This window comes from Nannobrachium achirus, assembly GCF_963921795.1.
Source record: "Nannobrachium achirus genome assembly, chromosome: 17".
Classification (NCBI taxonomy): Eukaryota; Metazoa; Chordata; class Actinopteri; order Myctophiformes; family Myctophidae; genus Nannobrachium; species Nannobrachium achirus.
The window spans coordinates 36,262,385-36,283,401 of NC_137824.1; the positions used below are offsets into that span (position 1 = coordinate 36,262,385).

At 41.0% G+C, this 21,017-nt stretch overlaps 2 protein-coding genes across 2 annotated transcripts; both read left to right on the plus strand.

Annotated features, from left to right (window-relative positions):
• Nucleotides 1-95: 95 nt before the first annotated feature.
• LOC308302446 (platelet-derived growth factor receptor-like protein) lies at nt 96-6,719 on the plus strand (the record flags this gene model as incomplete). Its single annotated transcript, XM_080746700.1, has 7 exons — nt 96-126; nt 1,768-1,934; nt 2,065-2,207; nt 3,749-3,900; nt 4,267-4,560; nt 5,537-5,676; nt 6,507-6,719. 7 exons carry the CDS (start codon nt 96-98, stop codon nt 6,717-6,719), a joined length of 1,140 nt encoding a protein of 379 aa, XP_080602826.1.
• Nucleotides 6,720-9,080: 2,361 nt separating this feature from the next.
• On the plus strand, nt 9,081-20,021 carry slu7 (SLU7 homolog, splicing factor). The gene is made up of 15 exons (XM_080745458.1): nt 9,081-9,218; nt 10,060-10,229; nt 11,200-11,350; nt 11,436-11,516; nt 11,623-11,787; nt 12,508-12,573; nt 12,697-12,828; nt 13,151-13,248; nt 13,339-13,406; nt 13,755-13,894; nt 14,156-14,317; nt 14,824-14,928; nt 15,042-15,119; nt 17,979-18,101; nt 19,555-20,021. Exons 2-15 carry the CDS (start codon nt 10,072-10,074, stop codon nt 19,732-19,734), a joined length of 1,707 nt encoding a protein of 568 aa, XP_080601584.1. The 5' UTR covers nt 9,081-9,218; nt 10,060-10,071; the 3' UTR covers nt 19,735-20,021.
• The last annotated feature ends 996 nt before the right edge of the window (nt 20,022-21,017 follow it).

The following is a 21,017-nucleotide window of genomic DNA, read 5'->3' on the forward strand; positions in this document are numbered from 1 at the left end:
TTTTAACTTACAAATGTTAAGTATATATATTTAATAATTGAAATATATATATATATATTTATAAATGAAATGAGAATTAATTTTTGTTCTGAAGTATGCAGCTCGACTTGTGCATCCAGTGGAATGGTGAGGTGATTTACCAAATTATTCATTTTATGTTTTATTGTTTTATCTTGTGTAACTACGAAAACTGTACAATACAGATAAATGTTACATTTACAAAAATGTATGTATATCTAAATTAAAAGGACCAAAAAAGGATGCAATCTGGTACACATTTTTCCATTGTACACATTGATTGTAATGACCAGTTTCATTCCTAATCTGGGATAAAGACCCAGAATGCCGCTTTACCTCCTGGGTATTCTCTGAGAACAATAGAACCTTTCACATGGGTTTAGCTGGTCAGTGGGTCATGTTCATAAGCATGGCTTATAGCCTTAGTCATTCAAGAGCAAAAGTTGCTCTGTCAAAAGTTCCTCAACCAATAATATAATAATTTCAGCAAACATCCAACCCGTTCTTAATTTTAATAATACATTACTAAGTTGCCTGTTAGAAGGATCAAAGTGCAGTGACGCTGATTCTTATGGTGGGTGTTGGTTAATGGTATTCCACAGGTTCCAACTCCAATGAACTCTTTATCTTTACACAGTGAAAGACCCGCCTCAATAAGTGTTTCAGGACATTCATAATATTTTACAACCCTGGTTGTGATCCTCTAAATGCATTACATAAGGTTTCAAAACATGACTACAGTAGATGGGTAGATTTAAGCATGAACATGTATGAAGCTTATCATTTTTTGTTTAAATGCTCTGGGTGGGATCAAACCCATTCTATTTGTTTTATACATCTCATATTAAAGGGACATTTGTCTACTGGCTTTAATGGGCAACAAAATGTTATTGCCAAAGTTCATAAAATCCCCACACTGCAGTCCTCCTCCAGGTTATGTGGGGTGTTTTGGAGAGCCATGGTGCGAGTGCACTTCCACTCCAGCAGCTAAACAAACAGGCCCGTGCTATTCCAGACGGAGGGGCCTCCATCCCTGGGCCGCCATTGGTCCAGAGATGGTTGAAAGGCTCCATTGAGCCAGTCAGGAGGAATTTGGGGTACTAATGCAACTCTCAGGAGGAGGAATTTGGTGTGAGTCCTTGAAACAGCTGACTACCAACTTTGCGTTCCTCCTCCTCTTTTTCCCTTGTGCTTCTCTCTCTCCTTCCATCCTCCTTGTTTCTCCAGCGTGGGTTCCAGTGAAGGGTGTTGAACCGCATGAACTAATAATCCATAGGCCGCTATACAAATCCATATGTCAGTCATGCTTTTGGTGAAATTATTTGGGGCAAAGTGGAGGCTGGCATTGAGTGCTTTGTTCATTTGTGCTATAATCCTGGAGTTAGGTAAGTGATTTGATTCCCTTGCTTTAATAGTGATTTGACTTTGCCTGTGCTTTCCTAGAGGTACAAAAGGAGGTACAGATGACAAAAATTATGTTGGCCTAATGCTAACCAAGGCTCAGACATTGCAATCTCATAGACAAATGAACCCAATGATAAGCTTCAGATATATCATATTGTACAATACATATATATAGTGTCCTTGCCTTGATTTATTCTTATTTGTCAGACCATTGATTGAGTGGTTATTGCTAGTTTATATTTTCCGATGGGCACTTTAGACTAAATATTCGCATCAAATACTTGTGTTCCTATAAGCAAAATACAGACATATTACTGTTCTCTAACCCAATGTACTTAACTCTAGGATATTGTCAGCAACCTGCCCTAGATCCTAAACCCACCCCAGGGAGGAAACCCAAACCCACTACACCAAAACCAGGACTAATTACTGTTAAACAGCCAGGGGCTGTCACAGCGAAACCCAAGATCAAAGTGACACCTGCAGCTCCGAGACAAACCTTTTTGACACAGGTGCGACATGGTTTCACTTTCAGTTCAGCACATACATTTAATCACAGGAAATAGCATTTAATTGTGCCAATTACTGTGAATTTGGAAGGGTGCCAAACATGTACATTCACATGTTTGATGCATGATACAGGTGCTCAACAGGGGGAAGTTCCATAGGGTGGGTGACACCCTAAGTGTTCGGGCAGGAGACACCTTGGAGTTAAGGTGCAAGGGCAAGCCGGTCCAGTGGAGCGTTCCCCCATACCTGGAGGAGGACGATGAAGGGAGGCTAAAGTAAGTAGCAGAAGTGTTCATAACAACTGGACTGGGTTGATAAATATATAGATTATCATTGAACTGATTAACATTACTGTCAACAAGGACCAAATAGATTCACAGCCGTAAAAACACAGGACAAATCAAAAACACAAATTAAACCAAAACAGGACACTGTGCAAAGAATAACCAAAACAAAGGACATAGTAAAAGAATAAAACTGTCCCAGCAAACAAAATGTTTGTCCTGCTGGGATGGTGTGGGAGGTAGCTGGTTGAAAACATGGCCTCACAATTGCCAGCCATTCTGTCAACCAACAACAGTTCTGTATTTCCGTTTCTTTGAGCCCGAATAAGTTTCTCCTCAGATGCAAATTCTACAGAACCGCCCGCTGCAACCGTGTTTGGCGTTTTGGGCACAAGGCACTTTATAGAGCACTGATTAGTCAGCTGCCCTATTAAAATTGCATTTCATGTCATGAAAGGTGCTATACAAATAAATAAAGAAGATGTGAGCGAATAAGCACAAGCTTAAGATCCTCTCTGTCCTTTTATCACCCACTCAGCCAGGGTCAATAAAGGCGGGGTGATGTAGATGTAGACAGACACATGTAGACATAGCCTGTTACTGAACGATTTGTTCCTCAATTTCTAGAGCTAATGCATCATGTTACCTCTGATAATGAACACTCCTGAGGCTGTTCTGCTGTCCTATGTTATCTTATGTATAGATTTATGTGTAGGGCATCTTAGTTCAGTCAGGAACACACACATCAGTAGATTTGGAAAATGGAATACAGTCAAATTTGGAGTTTCCGTTTTTAAGATGTTCTCAAAGTTTTGCTAAGAAACATAAACAAAATCTGGGAAGTGAGGGAACGCTATTCTGAACCCACACACATACAAGGCAGGGCCCATAGCAAGACATGTAATCAGATTAACTTGAATCGTGCAAACTTGAATGCATTTTAAAGCCATAGAACATTGAATTCAGTTCAGAGACAGTTTAACATTGAGTTTAACGTTTGAGTAATGCAAGACTCTGAACTACAGTATAAGGTGGAAGCTGGGGAGGTGGAGGCAAGCTTTGCCAGCAGCAACAGCAGCGTGTGGCAGCAATTGAAAAGCAGAAATCCAGTGTAGGAGGGAGCCGTATTTGAACAGACCACTTTATTGAGGTAATGAGGTGTGATTGGTGTGTAGAAAAAGCGTGGCTGTTTGAAAGCAATCAGCAGACACAGACAGCTGATTACAACTGAGGCGTATATGACTCCTGTGCCTTGCATGAACTAACGCGATGCTTCATTAAATGACATCATCGCTGTTATAACCAACCATATATGCAATTCTGTCAGTTCTGTACTCCTCTAGACTTTGAAACCATTGAAACAGAACATTGTGGAAGGGTTTTCTGTCTATTTATTTTTCTGTAATTAGTTTTCCCCTTGTTTTATTGTGATATGGATGCCCCTAGGTCTGAAATAAAATGTATTTATGTATAGCATGATACACTCTATCATAAGTTTGTTGTCTCTCTGTGTCTGGTGTCCTGTTCCACAGAACTGTCCAACATGAGAGGTATGGAACACTGACGTTATTCAACAGCACAGGAGCAGACACAGGAGAGTACACCTGTTACCCTATGTACTGTGAAGACACAGAGTGCAGGAAGGAGTACGAAAAAGCTGTCAAGGTCTTCGTTTTCTTTCCTGGTAAGGTGAACGCACAGAGGGGAAGGGGGGGCATTCAATGTAGGGGCATCCATTTTTTCTTTAACTATTCTTGCATTAAAGGGAGGAGCATAAACAACCATGTTCTTTATAAGGACTTATAAGATTGTGTGCTATAAGAATGTTGGGGCAATAAAGATATGACATTTTGTGACTGACTGTTAAAGATCTGGGCATTCGAAAAAAGGGCCATGAGAAACATGGGCTTCCGCATCCCAGGACGCATCTACCTCAGCATAGTATCCCCTCGCGTGATGAATAACCTTTATTACAGTTCAAACGTGCAGTTCCCAGAGGAGGGATATCTCATATCTTATCACTAATCGTATAACGCCCTGTATTGCCTAGACCCACAGGAGCTTTTTGTGCCATCATCCAACTACTATGAGGTCATTCAACTGCGTACCAACTGGCCGACGGTGCTCCCCTGCCAGGTGACGTCCCCGAACGCTAAGGTGACACTCCACCGCGAGTTTCCCCCGGTAGAGGTGGCAGTGGACGGGGCAGAGATCACCTTCGACGTCAAGCGGGGCATTACCATCCATCGGCCTCGCCCGCACCATGCCGGGGCCTTGTTCTGCGTGGCCAGCCTGGGCAACCTCAGACAGAGTTCCACCAAGTATATGCTCATCTATGTCAACTGTGAGTTATGTCACTCTCTCTCTCTCGCTTTAGGCAGTTTGTGCTTCATTTAGAGATACTAGTTGTAAGACAGGACACTGGGGGCCAGGCATGTGCACACAGACATCAAAGGGGGCTTGAGCCCATGCCCTTTTACCTGTCTGTAAAAAGTTCCCTCTCCAGACCATGAATGCAGTTTTTACTATGGTGAAAGAAATGCAAATGATCTCCTTTCCTTTCCATGCCATACCTGAAGGCAGCATTCAAGAGAATTGCCTTGTCCAAACTCTCCTGAACTTTAATGCAGCATCTTATGTTGAAAGTATTACCCCTCTCTGTCCATGCCGGTATGCTACATCTCCAGTATTGCTATTTTTATGCTTAGTTTAGTGTGGCATCAAGTACTGAACATAGCCGACCTCCAAGCTCACAACACGTCGCAGCGCGACACATTGTGGGCTTGGAGGTCGGCTATTTTCAGTACTTTCACCAAAAGGCCCTTATAGAAATGTAAGCCCCTGCCTCTAACATTCTCTGCACGTCCTTGCTGGGGGCAGAGATAGGCTGAAAACACATGTCACTGGACGGAACCGAACTGGGGATATTCTAATTTAAATGTGAAAATCAAATATCACAGTGTTTTGACCAAACACCTTGTGGAGATGATTATTGGTGCTTTCACAATATATTGACACAATGTTTTGTTTTAATAAATAATAATCAGTAATGCCTAATAACTAAGCGGGTAAAGGCAGATAATAGAGAACAGCTAGAAGAGTCAGGTATGTGACCTCACTTTACTGTAATGCAGCTGTTAAAACACGGAAAAGACAACATTTATGCCATATTATGATCTCCAAAATCCCAAAAGATCTAGTCCCATATTACAATATAGATAGATGTAACCAGCCCTAGTTTCAGGTGTTCATATACTGTATATGCTGTTGTTCAGGCTTTGGCAAAGCCTGTGATCATTTTGAACTGTTGTTTTCACCAGACCCCATGGCTGTTCCTGCCCCTGTGATCCAGGCGTCATCCACCTCAGTGGTTGAGGGGGAGAACCTGCAGGTCAGCTGCACAGTGACAGGGGAGCAGGGTGTGGCTGTCGACTTGACCTGGGAATACCCCGGACAGCAGGTACTGTTCTTCCAGCATGACTTCTGCACACTGCTACTTGTCTAATAACCAAGTCAGAGATTATAATGATATCCATTTGGCCAATCATACGGCTCACTGCAGCTCAACCGTCTGCACACACAGATCCTGCTTTTTTCTTTTTCTTTTTTTTCAACTTGGAGCTATTTTTGGTCGAGAGCATACATGGGCAACTGGCAGCCCGTGGGCCACATGCGGCCTTCACCTTCACTTAATGCGGCCCGCTGGTTAATACTGGAATACTGATATATTATTGATTTCAGCTGTTACAATTCCAAACATGACCTTCTTTAATTCTGTCTATATTATTAGCTTAATGACTAGTATAGTAGTATTAAAATGTATTTATTTTATGTCCAATGTATGTATTTGTATTTAGGTTCATACAGTTAACATGAGTATATAACTAAATGTGTTTTAAATTAAATCAAAATGTTACATTTCAGATTTCAATTAAAAAATAACAAATAATTCAGGATTCCAATTCAAAAGAAGCAAAAAATAGCCGATCTACAAACGCATGCGTTTTGAGCTTGTAGATATGCTATTTTTTGCTTCTTTTGTATGATATACTAGAAAGTGACAAAGTAGGACGTAAGCAATATGCAATGTGGCCCTCTGGAGTGAAGGTGGACATATAGTGGCCCTCGCCATCAACAAAGTTGCCCACCCCTGGTCTAGAGGTTGAAAAAAAGAGGGGGCTAAGGATAAGAGTAAGACTCCTCACTCCTGGGGGACCACACAGTCAAGTATAAAGGATTTAAGTGGTTAATCTTATGCTGTGTGGATTACCTGTGTTTGTTGTCTTGCAGATTGGCAGACCTCCATACACACAGGACAATGTGTGGCCTGTAGGTGGCGGTGCAGCCAGACAACAGTCTCAGTCTATTCTCCTGGTGGATGGGGTGAGGGAGGTGGACCAGGGAATCTACACTTGCACCGCACAGAACCTCCAAGGGTCCAAATCTGTATCTACCACTGTTAAAGTGGTAGCCAAAGCCAAGCCTAAGAAAAAGAAACCATGATCTGGGGGGAGAGAGAGAGAGAGAGAGAGAGAGAGAGAGAGAGAGAGAGAGAGAGAGAGAGAGATGTTTGTAAAGGCCAATGGGTATACATTGTTTTAAGGTCAGTTGAGGGGCATGACAAAGACAAGTAGACCAGACGCACTGGACATTTGACCATTTAACTTTTTATCAGTTGTCTAAATTATATATAGGCCTACACAATCAATACACTATGTTCAGATAGCCTTTACTTTTGTAGCCACTAGCCAGGCATCAACAATGACAAGTGTTGGAAAATTATAGTTTAGCGTTTCCCCACTCTATCTTGCAATTGTTGTGAACTTGTGCATATTGAACTTGTATTGAACTTGTATAAATAAATGCTTTTATACGAAACATGTTTGCTTTCTTTTATTTTGTGTGTCAACCAGAATCTGGTTACCAGAATAATCTGGAATACCAGATTATAATTTCTGTGGCTATTCCCAACTGGTAACCATTTTGGAATTGCCTGTTGAGGGTCCTATTAATAAAGTAAATAAATAATAATATATATTTTTAAATGTAACACAATTTACATTCGAAACAAATCTCAAAGTGCTACATTAAAAGGGGAAAAAACAGAAAGATTTAAAATGGACTAAGATAATAAAATAAAACAAAGAAATGAATAAATTCAGATGTGTTGTCACTTATACACACAGCTAAGAAATGGTTTAAAAGCACACAAGGCAAGGCATAAGTCCCTCATCTATGCAAATGCCTTGTGTAAAGCCATAAAGCTGACTAGGATCTCCTTTTAGTTGACCTTGTACCAGTGATTTGTGCTGTCATGAAACTGTACTTTTTTCTATTGCAAACTGCTAATAAACTCTTCAAAATACTTGCAATGGACTGTGGTGCTTTCAGGTGGTCAGAGAGGGCATTCCACAGCCGAGGAAGTGGCACTGACACTTCTATCTTCACCGGGTTCTATGTTTCCCCAGGTTATACTATGTTCCCCAGGTTCTGTGTTCACCCGGTTCTGTTTCCCCGGGTTCCATGTTCCCCGGACTTCAGCCAGGCCTGGCAGAGGTCTCCGAGAAGAAGACTTTTCTTTTTCATTTAAAATGTGTCTTCATTGGTGTTTTCTGTTTGTAACCGTGTTTTTAATTATGCTTCATGCCTGTCTTGGCCGGGGCTCCCTCTAAAACGGTGGTTCTCGACTTTTTCAGGCCACGACTCCCAAAATAATCATATTTGAATTGGGGACCCCCCCCCCACCATGACTAGTGCTCTGTGCTCACTAAGAGTTGAGGGAGGCATTACATTTTGTATAACATGGTTCTATTGTGAAAATAGCAGATCTACATTTTCACAATTTCTGCCTCTAATATTTGGCAATTTGGCCAATGTTTAATTTGTCATTTTAGAGGTATTAAAAAGTCCTTAAATTGTCACTTTGGAAATGTGCATAATATATCCTCTATACACTTAAACGTTATGTTGGTTTGTTTACTGTTGAGTGAGAAAACAATGTTGCACATTAAGTTAATCATCTGGGGACCCCCCACAATAATTTGGGGACCCACAGGTTGAAAACCACTGCTCTAAAACACGTGTTTGATCTCAGTGGTTAATACTTAACCTGACTTGCGTCAGATGGTGGCAGTAGTGCGTAGGCTACCGCTTAGCGGTACGCACTACTGGCACTACTGCCACCATCTGACGCAAGTCAGGTTAGTTAATATAATACGTCTAAACCTGGTCTAAACCCACCAGGCTTGAGTTAAGACCCGCCTCGCGGAAACGCGAGGACTTCCAGGAGTGGCTGAAATCCCTGCCTGACACATGGAGGGTGGATAAAGTCAGAGGCATGAAGACTTGTACTTGAGAAAAGCCTGCATTTGCACAATGCACACCTATTAATTTCTCACTACAGTCAGTGCTCAAAATAAACTGTGCTAAAAAAATCTTGAAACTGACTTAATTGTACTGTGCTTAATAAAGGGAAAACTTTGTAACTTTGCTAAAGAGAAAAACGTACTGAGAAAGCTATCAATTTGTCACTACTGTGCTCAAAATAAAAACTCTTACTGATTATCAGTTAAATTGTTATGGTTTGGATATGGCTTTGGGCCTAATATGCTGCGTGTATAATTGTAATGGATCAGTAGGTAGTATGTAATTTGCACTTGAGCGAGCAGCACTAACGTTCATGGGCACTTTCATACTTAAGATTATCGAGAGGAGGCGGGTCTTAACTCAATCCTGGTGGGTTTAGGAATCACGCTATATGTGATATAATACTGGTTTATATTGAAGACCAATTTATACTACATACTCCGGTCCAGTAGGTGGCACTATGCACCTTTACGATTAGCAAAGTTGGGAAGTAAAATGGCGTGTGTTGTGGTGTTGTTCTTGTAAACAGAAGTTAACAGTTAGCACTAGCAGCTTGGGACCGAGAGAGGAGAGACACACAACGAACCAACAGCGTTAAGAAGATACAAGTACCAGCGTTTCCATTTGTGGATCAAGGTAAACAAAAGGATGACGTTCGAAACATCAAATATTTGTATTTCTTATTAAACAAACCAAAGAAGATCCACGCCACGGTGAGGTAATGTTAGCCTCTCTGGCTAACGACGAACTCATAACGTGAGGACGTTTAGAGCGGTGGTGATAGAATGAAAACGAATAATGTATCGTTTATATAGCTCTATTTGTGTTGTAAATAAAGCATACCGTAATTAAGTTAAATCTACTTATGTACTCTCCTTTGTTCGGCGGTGTCGCTTGCCGACCAGAACTCAGTGGTGGAAAAATACTTGCATGTTTTACTTGAGTAAACGTATCAATACTGAGATGTAGACATTCTGTTACAAGTGTAAGCAAAAGTGTTAGTGGAAAAAATGTACTTTAAAGTAAAAGTACTCATTATGCATTATGCATGTACCATTTAGTCACATCGCTGACTCATTGTGAGCTTGTAGATCGGATATCTTAAGTGTTTGTTTATGTTTTGTAGTATTACTCAAAATCTACAAAGTAACTTGTCAGAGATGTAATGGTGTAAAAGTATTGAAAATTGGAAATACTCAAGTAAAGTTCAGGTATTTCTACTTAAGTGCATGTACTTAGTTACTTTCCACCACCGCCAGACGTTTGACAGAAATGTACTACAAGATTGCATCGCATTTTTACTTTGCAAATTAGTTATTGTTAGCTCTGGTCCATAGCGTTAGTGGAGTTGAGAACTGGAGTTGAGAACTCCACTAACGCTATGGACCAGAGCTAAGTTATTGTCAGCAAATGGCCAGGTCGTGCCATGCATTAAGAAAGTCTATAAATCGAGTTGTAACTCAGGTAACTGTGGCAGGTCCCAGTGGTCATGGCAGAGGATGCGGGGCCTTCAGGCCCCTCTGATGGCATCGTGGGCCTGAGTGATGAACCTAAGAAGATGACCAGAGAGGACTGGAGGAAGAAGAAGGAACTCGAGGAGCAGAGAAAGCTTGGAAATGCTCCGGCTGAGGTCGACGAGGAGGGGAAGTAAGTGCTGTGAGACTTGTCCCTGGTTTTCAGGGACCTCTGTGTAAGTTCCCATGGTCTTTCAGGAGGCACCTGGTACTGCTGGTAGCCCATTCACACTTTATTAGTATCTAATCTGACATTGTCAATCAGGGATGGGGCGATATGAAAATGTCATATCACGATTATTGTGACAAAAGAAATCTCGATTTACACAATCAAAATCCATTATCCTTGGGGGTAACATTTGCCTCAAAATAGAAGATCTACTAGCTCTCAACGCGTCGCAACTTGAGAGCTTGTAGATCGGCAATTTTTTGGCAAAGACATTTGATAGAGAGTGAAAAAAAGACTATCAAGTACGTAAATTATAAGTACGTTTAGCTCGGCAAATAAAAGGTGAATTGATTCCAGTGCATGACGGAGGACGATATCGTGATAAATTAAATCTCCACACAATATGATTTTTGTGAGTGTTTTTTATCACGATAAACGATAACATTGCTTTTCTTCCCATCCCTATTGTCAATGTACAAAGCGGACAGACCACGTTAACTGCTGTATTAACACATAAACATGGCGGTTTATAATGATACAAGCAGACAACGCATCGCTTTGTCATGCGCGGTGATGCGACGTCAGTTTAGTGTAGCTTTGCGATGCGTTTCCTGCTTCTACAGTACACTGACAATGGGTAAAACGGGTACAATGAGTATTGCGTAACCGGGTGGAGCATGAATTCCCTTGCATCGTTCCCGACTTGGACGCGTTCCCCCAGTAGTGATTTGGTAAACATAATGCTCGCCTTAAAACATATACCAGGCAGAGACAGTTCTGACGGATAGACGCCCGAGGTGACTGTTTTGGGGCACGCGTTCTGGTATTCGATCATTTCGACCCACCCAAAAATTATTAATATTTGACCTAAATGTTCAAGTCTAGTGTTCTGCTGCAATGTTACTGAAAACATGTTTCCTATTCTATTTTCCAGGGATATTAACCCTCACATTCCACAGTATATCAGTTCAGTGCCGTGGTATATCGACCCTTCCAAAAGACCCACCCTAAAGCATCAGAGGCCACAAGCAGAAGAAGTACCCTACTCCTCCATTGGAGAGTGGTACAAGAGAGGGGTGCAGGAGGTAACTTTGCACACCGTGACACAGCTAGATAAATCCAGTGTAGTGTCAGAATAGCATTTGAACTTGAGTTCTTGCCTTTCAACAGAAACCTGTCACCACAAGATTCCGGAAGGGTTCGTGTGAAAACTGCGGTGCAATGACTCATAAGAAGAAAGACTGTTTAGAGGTAAGATGTTGAAACAATTAAAACAATCTTCATCAAATGCATCTCCACACATAAAACGGCGTTGTTAAAAGATGGCACCACCAATGTTTGCATTTGTCTCCATCAGAGGCCCAGAAAAGTGGGAGCAAAGTACACAGGTACTGGAATGGCTCCAGACGAGCACTCTCAGATCACATTGGACTTGGACTACGATGGGAAGAGGGATCGCTGGAATGGATACGACCCTGAAGACCATGAGCGCATTGTGGAAGAATACGCCAAAGTAGATCTGGTAAGCAAAGGAATGTCCCAGGATTCTCACAAATCCTTTTAGTTACATGAACCCTGTGTCCCTATTCTGGGGGGTGAACATTCAGTGAAAATAACAGATCTTCATCCACAAGCTCACAACACAATTTGTTGTTGTGAGCTTACAGATCATCTATTCACGGCAGCGAACAACATTACTTGACTCCTTGATTCATCCAGCTCCAACTGACCAAGAACCAACACGCAAGCCCTTGCAAAGGCACAGCCATAAACAGATGTTGCTGCTTATAAACAATATAGTATATAGCAGGGCTCTCAAAAGAGACATTTTGGGTGTTTTTTGTAAGTCAGATTGTATTTATGGAACCAAATCCATTTGTTTGCCTGCATTTTGTATTATAAATATTAATATTCAAGGACGACAATGTATGCTTTTATTTTAAGATATTCAATCTTTATTCCCACTTTGATTGTACTATGAATAAAGTGTGGGTTCCGGTTACCAAAACCTTTCCCTCATAACATTTTATGAGGGTCTTGGTTTTAAAAAATCTCATCCAATTAAATCATTACATGTTCTCTTAAAGATTAAACATTACTTGAAAGTAAATGTATTGTTTCATTAAGCGTAACTCTTTATCAATGTAGAATAATTGATCATCTTTTAATTCGTACAGTACATCCCTAGTTGGATGCCTTTTTCAGATTTGGTACATGGCTGACATTTTGTGTCTTATTTCAGGCCAAAAGGACATTAAAGGCCCAGAAGTTGCAGGATGAGTTGGCCTCAGGGAAACTGGAGCAAGATGTAAGTCTTCACTCTTGAATGGCTACAATTAATAAGTAAATAAATAAAACATATTTTTTTAATTCCATCAGCTGCAGAGGTGGCCAATCGATTTTGGATTTATTTCTCTTCCTTCCTGTGCAGGAGCGGGAATACAACAGTGAGGATGAGGATGAAGATAAATATGCTGATGACATCGACATGCCCGGTCAGAACTTTGACTCCAAGAGACGAATCACAGTCAGAAATCTGCGTATCAGAGAAGACATTGCTAAAGTAAGAAGCCTCAAGTTTCTGCTATACTTTTATGTAGTCTTATCTAGCTGAGAACATAAATAATAAAAATCCTAACTACATTTTTGGCCCATTTTGAAGAAGAGAAAAGGCTGGACAGACACTTTTAAGTTTGTTATTTAGTCTCTCTAATGGATATTCACTGTTGCAGGCATTCTGCCTGGAGATAAAGTATGATAAATAAGCTTGTAGTATGTTTGACCTATGTACTGTATAATGTATTCAAGCTGCCCACCGTTTTAAAGAGATGGAAAGGACAGTCCACTAGTCCTAAAGTCAATCTGTGGTGTCTTTTGTCGTCTAGTACCTGAGGAACCTGGATCCCAATTCTGCCTATTATGATCCCAAAACACGAGCTATGAGGGAGAACCCTTATTCTAACACTGGCATGGCAGATGACGAGTAAGTTACTGTTACTGTATATTCAAACATCTTCAATTAAATGTCCAAGAAAATGTATTTGTTTTTATCTTAAACTTTTACCTTTGCCAGGGTGGGGTTTGCTGGAGACAACTTTGTGCGCTACTCTGGGGACACGGTTACCATGGCTCAGACACAATGTAAGTCTACTCTAGATGCAAGATTGCTTTCACTCTCTCCTGACCTTCACATGTTGGTCTGACTGTTTTCCAGATGTTCAGAATATTTTCCCTATAAGCTTACATAACTTTTCTTTCTTTTTTTTATTTCTCCAGTTGATATTTGTTGACATGTTATATCATTGTCAGGGTTACTAAAAGCTTGCTTTGTCATAAATACATTATAGTAATACATAAATACAATAATACATTGTGTCTTGATAGAACAAGTTCTGTTCAGACCAAAACGATTCGGTCTTGGCACAGTTGATCACAGTCACTTGAATTATTTTCCGACCATAATGGCTGCCTCTTCCTCCTGTGTGTCAGTGTTTGCCTGGGAGGCGTATGAGAAAGGCTCTGAGGTGCATCTGCAAGCCGACCCCACCAAGCTGGAGCTGCTGCACCAGTCCTTTAAAGTTAAAAAGGAGGATTTCAAAGAAAAACAGAAGGATACCATTCTGGAAAGGGTACGCATTACTTCAGTTCCTCAGACAATATAGTAACACATACTCACAGCCACACCAACAGTTGTTTGAAAGACACAGGTGTGTAACCTAATCTTTGATATACAGTATGGTTAGTCCCTCCTCCTGTTCAGTACACTTAAGTTCCACATATTGACTAGGTACCAAAAGCCAACAAGAAAGGAATAGTCTGGTACCACTGCAATAAACAAATGTTTTAGACCCAGTCCTGTTGTACTGATATGATGTATGTGTATTGAACAGTATGGAGGTGAGGAGCATTTGGACGCTCCTCCTCGGGAGCTGCTGTTGGCCCAGACAGAGGACTACGTAGAGTATTCTCGCCACGGGGCCGTGCTGAAGGGACAGGAGAAGGCCGTGGCTCGCTCCAAGTACGAGGAGGATGTCCTCATCAACAACCACTCGGTACACGGTTCCTTCACTACAGTGTTTGATAACATAATGTCTGCTCATTTGTACACATACTCTGTGGCATGTGTAGTATCTGCTGCTGGTGTTTAAAGTCATTGCCCGTGTCTCATTACACAACAGTTATTTCTAGTCCAGAGCTATTTCATGACTCATATACAGCAAAACCGTGCCTGAAGTTTTTACTGTAAAAAGAAGAGATTTGCTATTGATTAATTGAAAAAGTAGGTACAGTTATGTGATAATGCAAAAAGGATAACACCAAAAGCCCAAGAGGCCTTGTTTCCATTGTGGTCCTATTATTCAATTCATCAAGACATACAAAGACATGCAATACTATAAAATATCATCAATGCTAGGAGCAGTAAGAGTATATTTCCCCCCAAAAAAACTAGGTCTATTTGCAAATTGCAGATGAGTGCTCTTTTACGCTGGGCTTGGGGGAGGGGAGGGAATCTCATACTTGGCAGTGACGTTATTCTCTGCTTTAATTGCTTCTGCAGTCCATTTGGGGTTCGTTCTGGAGGGATGGCTTTTGGGGATACAAGTGCTGCCACTCAATGGTCAAACTGAGTTATTGCACAGGAGATGCAGGGATCAGAACAGCGGTGAGTTGATTTACATTACATGAAACAAGATATTCTAGTTTAATTTATATATAATGATTCATGATCGGTTTTCTTGGTTACTTAATAGTTTATCATTAATAATCTGTCTATAGAGCACCTCGGCTTGTGTTCCATTTGAGGAGGGAATGGAGGAACCACAGGAGGAAGAACAGCCAAAGACTCTGCTGCAGGTAAGAGACACCTGGAGATGAGATGAGACGTCTCCTTTGGTCAGACGACATGAGACGTTTGGTCTGGTCAGATGAAATTAGATGAGACATCTGGTCTGGACAGATGAGATCTTATTAGACATCTGGTCTGGTGGTCAGATGAGATCATCTAGTCCAGTGTTCCTGACCTTTTTTCTGCATGGGCACACTTTTCATGTCCCAAGAATCCATGGGCACACCAACATAATACGGGGATGTAAATATTAGGGGTGTGTATCCATCCCTTACAAGGCGATTCGATACATGGGCTGCGATTCGATTCAAAGACGATACATCTTACATACAGAACGATTTCGATACGATACGATTCGGTGCAATTTCGATACGATTTCGATTTTGTGGAATTTTATGCGATTCGATTGGATTCGATACGATTCGATGCGTTTCGCTGTACATACGTTTAATGAAACATTCATTTTCCATTCAATTAAAAAGCTATAATCTATAAAGTAGCATTGCTGACTTTAAATAATGGATATCTCATAAAAGACCAAGGAATAACAGAAAATTATAAAGAAAGATGGATGACAAATAATTTTAGTATCATGTCATTGTTGTGTTCATTCTAAATAGACACAGACATGTAGAATTGTAGATACAAAAAAGAATTGATGTAAACTACAAAGCCTACTGACATGGTTTGAAAAACTGTCTCACACACCCATTTCTAAGAGCTTCACTTTAGCAGTTACAGTTAATCAGGTGGAGAAATATAAAACAAACACACAGGCCTGGCCCTTCAGGCTTCAGTACAGTGCAATAATTGTACTTTGCAAAGCTGCTATAATAACACTGAAAAACTAAAATACATTCTCACCAATGCCACAGAACAGATCAATCCTCACCAATACCACAGATCAGATCAGATCAGATCACCAAATAAAACTAGTAAAAGAGCCTGCTGTTATTCAGTCAATAAGATCATTTCAAAGAGATCCACTTTACAACAGTAACAACAGCAGTATACATTTATAAGTGCAACATTTGAAGTCTGGCACACATCATGTCTTCTTGTTATCTTATGGCTCTACTGCAGTAGTTCTAAAAAATAAAAATAAAACAATGTCAAAGACCCCCAGTTTGACATGCACATGCTGCATGTTTGGTGCATGTGACATGCACCAAATGGGTCCATTTGGTTCCATTTGTACACTCCCCTGAGTTACACATACCCAAGGGTCCATTACCCATTTGGTTCCTTCCTATCATTTCGCCGAGGACCCCCTAGAACTCCCTCAAGGACCCCTGGGGGTCCCCGGACCCCACTTTGAAAACCAATACTCTATAGTAGCGTAGCCCTTTGCAATAAAAACTGATGCTGTGATTATTACCTTTGCTGTCGACAAGTGCGGGGATAACCTCACGTCACCAGAGTGCGGGGACTTCTGACGGTTCTACTGGGAAAAGTGTTATGTGTAAAATCCAATCCATTACTGTCGCATTCTTAATCCAAACGTTGCGTTTCTCCACTGGAATAATACATTGAGTTATGGAACTACCACGTTGGTTTGTTTACAAGTCGCTGTTGTCGCGCAGTTGCGAGCGCCAGCAGTGTGCTGCGCCGGAAGTAGCAGATATCCAAGTTTACAACTCATCCACATGCAACACGCTGTGGGCTTGTAGATCTGCGGCTTTTCCCACAGGACAGGAGACGGGTATGACTGCACCCTCGCTAAAAACCCCAGGGCAAAAATCCACTCGTCCGAGACAGTTTGCCCTCCAGGCCCCCAAGCTGTGGAATAAACTCCCTGTCGCACTTGGAACAACGGACTCACTCGCTAGCTTTCGCCGTGGACTGAAGACTCACCTTTTCAGACTCCACCAAAACCCTTAGCACTACTGGAAAATCAATGTCCATACATGAAGCTAGTTAGCATTTGTTTTTTAGGTTTTTTAGAAACCTTTTTTATTTTATTTTTCTTTACAGATTATACTGTTTTTCTAGATAGATATTCATTTGCATTTGTTATATTGCTGTTGATGTACTGACATTTGTTTATTATTGTGATATTTGATCTGCTTATTGTAAGTCGCTTTGGATTAAAAGCGTCTGCTAAATGCCTAAACTGTAAACTGTAAACTGCAGTACGCAGAAACCCAGCTCTATTGGAGGACAGAGCAGGCAGCTTTTTCCTTTTTTTTCTTCTTTCCATTACACTCAATGCACTGACTGTGTTAGCAGCGCTAACTTTTGAACTAATGATTTGTAACATTAAACGCTGAGTAAGTGAGTTCAGAGTTTCACAGCAGGTTAATTATTTAATGCTAAAATCCGATTAATCCGATTAATAACTTTAGGACCGATACATCGACCGATGCGGCCGCGATTTGGACCGATCCAGGTAAACGTGCATCGATGCAGCCGTATCGCTAGTGTTGAAACCGATAATCGATTCATATCGATTTTTTCCGGCACCCTTAGTAAATATCCTCACTTGACCCTTCTCAGGGGCACACCAAAGGTCCTCAGGCACAGTGGTTGAGAAACACTGATCTAGTCTGATGAGATGAGATTACACATCTCACCTGGCAGCAACAACATGGGTGGAAAAATAGGTAAATAGTGGAGACAAATGAAAGAATACGAGTCTGCGATTTACTGAGGTGGGATTTAGCTAAATGCCTCTACCTGAAATGATCAGAAAAGGTGGGATGCATATGATAAGCGATAAAAGAAGCATAATTACTTGTTTTCCCTATAAATTCCTAAAGTAGCAGCTTACCTCCTTCATTCGTTTTTATCCTCTGAGGCGGTCATCCATCTTTGATTAAAATATTTCCTGAGGATGTCATCAATATAACATGTGTTCTGATCACCAGATGCATCTTGACAAGATGAAAGACAAGAAGAAGAAGAAAAAGAGCAAGAAGAACAAGAAGAAACACGGCTCAGACAGCAGCGATTCTGAGGATGAAGAGAAGAAGAAAGAGAAGCTGAAAAAGGTGTGTGTGTGTGTGTGTGTGTGTGTGTGTGTGTGTGTGTGTGTGTGTGTGTGTGTGTGTGTGTGTGTGTGTGTGTGTGTGTGTGTGTGTGTGTGTGTGTGTGTGTGTGTGTGTGTGTGTGTGTGTGTGTGTGTGTGTGTGTGTGTGTGTGTGTCTTTTTGCTAGAGCAGGGTGATGTTGAAATGTTATGGTATGTATGGGCCAAATATTCAAGGCATATCTATGTAAGGGATAATCAACGCATATCTATGTAAGGGATAATCAACGACAAGCCGTGTGGATATTAAAAGTCAATGTTATGTTTTGCTTCTGCAGACCATACACTCTTATGAACTTTGTGTTGGCATTATATTTTCCAACCTCTGAATAAACTAAACAAAAATGGTAATCTATTAATGATTACCAACTGAGTTAGTCAGCTTACAACAGTCACATCTTTCAACACAATATCGACATGTTTTATGTTTTCCCAAAAGGTTGAAAGTTATAAATACAATTTGTATGAATGCGTAGTTGCCGACAGTATAAACAGGGTTCCCACGGTCATGAAATTCCTGGAAATATTTTGAAATTAGAAAAATATTTTTCCAGTATTGGAAAAGATTTGGAATTGATCAAGGGTCCTGGAAGGTCCTGGAAAAAATAGTTATGCATTGTTTTTGGTTTTGTTTTGTTATCTCATTTACTACCACCATAAATCGACATTGAGGGTCCCCTGCCACGATTTTCGTACCTTTTGACGTGGGCGTTTCCTTTGTGCACGATCTACACTGCCTCTTTTTGGGCATTGCACATAGGAGTAAACGACTCGTTACTGCGTTGAATTATTGTTATATAGTCCTGGAAATTGGGTTAAATACTGGAAAAGTTTTGGAAATTCATTGATAAAAATGTGTGGTAACCTTGTATAAACTTTCATCATTTTATTATTAAACAGTAAGACTAACTCCATACACTTGGCTGCGCCAAGTTGTATGAGTGTAAACTGTTGCTGTGGATGTGACTTTCCTGATTTGGCTGTTTCTGCATTATTATGCTGACAAGTTTGACAAATGACAGCCATAAATAGCAAACACACATTACATCCCTCTTCCTTTTTAGTTAGACATCCATGTAGAATGAATAGCTGACACAGGCTGATATTGTAGCAATAAAAGGGTTGTCCTTTCTTAGTCCGTTGGAGCCTGTTATACTGGTTCAGTATACTTTAATCAATCCTGCTTCCGACAAAACAACGTTTACTGCCCTCAAACTAGTGGCCCTTGTTTGTTCACCGGAATAAATCTTGTGAATAACATGGATTAAACGTAAAGCAATGGAGACATCATAGAGCTCTGTTATTGGTGAATTATTTTTTACATTAACAGTGTTGAAGGATACAATAAACGTTTTCTGTAATCAGTCTGTCATATTGGCAAACTAAGATGTTTATCTCATTCTCTGTGTCTCCCAGGCCCTCAGTGCAGAGGACAAGAGGATAAAGGATATGGAGGCCCTCATGAAGGTGGATGAGAGGAAGAGACCCTACAGCAGCCTTCAGGAGGTGAAGGAACCCACCGAGGAGGAGCTGGAGGCGTTCAGAATGAAACGCAGCCGGGAAGACGACCCCATGGCTGCCTTCCTGCGCCAGTGACCTGGCCTTCTGCATCCACTTCCTGTATTCTTTTCCTTCATCCGCTCTTAGAGCTGTTGATTCTCAGATGATGATTTCCTTCCCACCGCACCCAGTTGAACTCTCAATCTGTCAGTAGGATTCTGACCCGGTGGTTTTGTCCCAACTTTTAAACAACAGCTTGTTTTGTAGTTGTGACATCACACATACTTTCATATGAAAAGTGAGCTGCATGTTTTTGTGTTTTTACTTAGGTCTCCCATGAAAATGTTAACTGTAAATATTGAATACCTTTACATTAAAAAGCAGACTCGAGACCAGCATCCATCTCTTTCATATCTTACGTGGAATAAATACATGTCTTTTTCAATTATTTTGTGCAGTGAAATCCAGTGTATTATGCTGTGAGAACTGTTGCCTCTCAGCAAGAAGGTAGTCAAGGTACTGGGTTTGAAGCCGACTGGGGCCTTTCTGTGTGGAGGTTGCATGTACTCCCCATATCACAACTCATTTCTTGCATTTGCTGGACTTTTCTACATATAACAAAGGTACAATATAAATATTAATCTATACCATTTTCCAATGGACCACCTGTAATGCCATGTAGGCTACCCTTAGTTGTCTGTGAACCACTAGTTGAGAAAGTTTCTTCTGGGGAGATGGCGTGAACCTGGAAGGAGAGGTTGTCAGTGATGCTTGGCAATGCATAATTGGGCAGACATTTTGGGAAAATCCCATATGGGACTGATTTACAGTACACGTCAGAATAATCTCAATGGCGAGACAAGAAAGCTGCCGCACACACTGTTAGCCAAAGTGCCAATATTTGGCTACCAGTGTGTAGACAAACAACTGCCTTGAAGAAAGCAGAAGAAGAAACGTTGGTTTTCTTATACTCTGCGTCCTAAAATAAATATTGCCACTTTGGCTACCAGTGTGTGCGTCCGCTTTCATATCTTGAGATTATTCTTCCGTGAGCCAGCACCACTACAATGACCTTGTGTGCATAGCATCTTCGTGCACATAAAAGTGACACAGACAGACTGACAGATACTGTGACATTGGGTACAATGGGTATAGAATAACCGGGTGGGGCATGCTCTCCTGACTTGCATCGTTCCAGAGTAGGTCAATATGGCAATTTCTACCCCCCCACCCACCCTCGAGAGCAGGACAGTCTGGTTCCCATTTCTCAATACAGGCCCCTGCCGTCCCAATCCAAACTTAATCCTCTGAGATTTATTAAAAAATTTGCCTTGGAATTTGTATTCAGTAACTGACTACATTTCAATCTCACCCACCCA

Coding starts and splice junctions, on each gene's coding strand:
- slu7 (XM_080745458.1), top strand. CDS start 10,072: ATGGCAGAGGATGCGGGGCCTTCAGGCCCCTCTGATGGCATCGTGGGC. Junction 10,230..11,199: donor GAGGTCGACGAGGAGGGGAA/GTAAGTGCTGTG, acceptor TCTATTTTCCAG/GGATATTAACCCTCACATTC. Junction 13,895..14,155: donor AGGATACCATTCTGGAAAGG/GTACGCATTACT, acceptor TGTATTGAACAG/TATGGAGGTGAGGAGCATTT.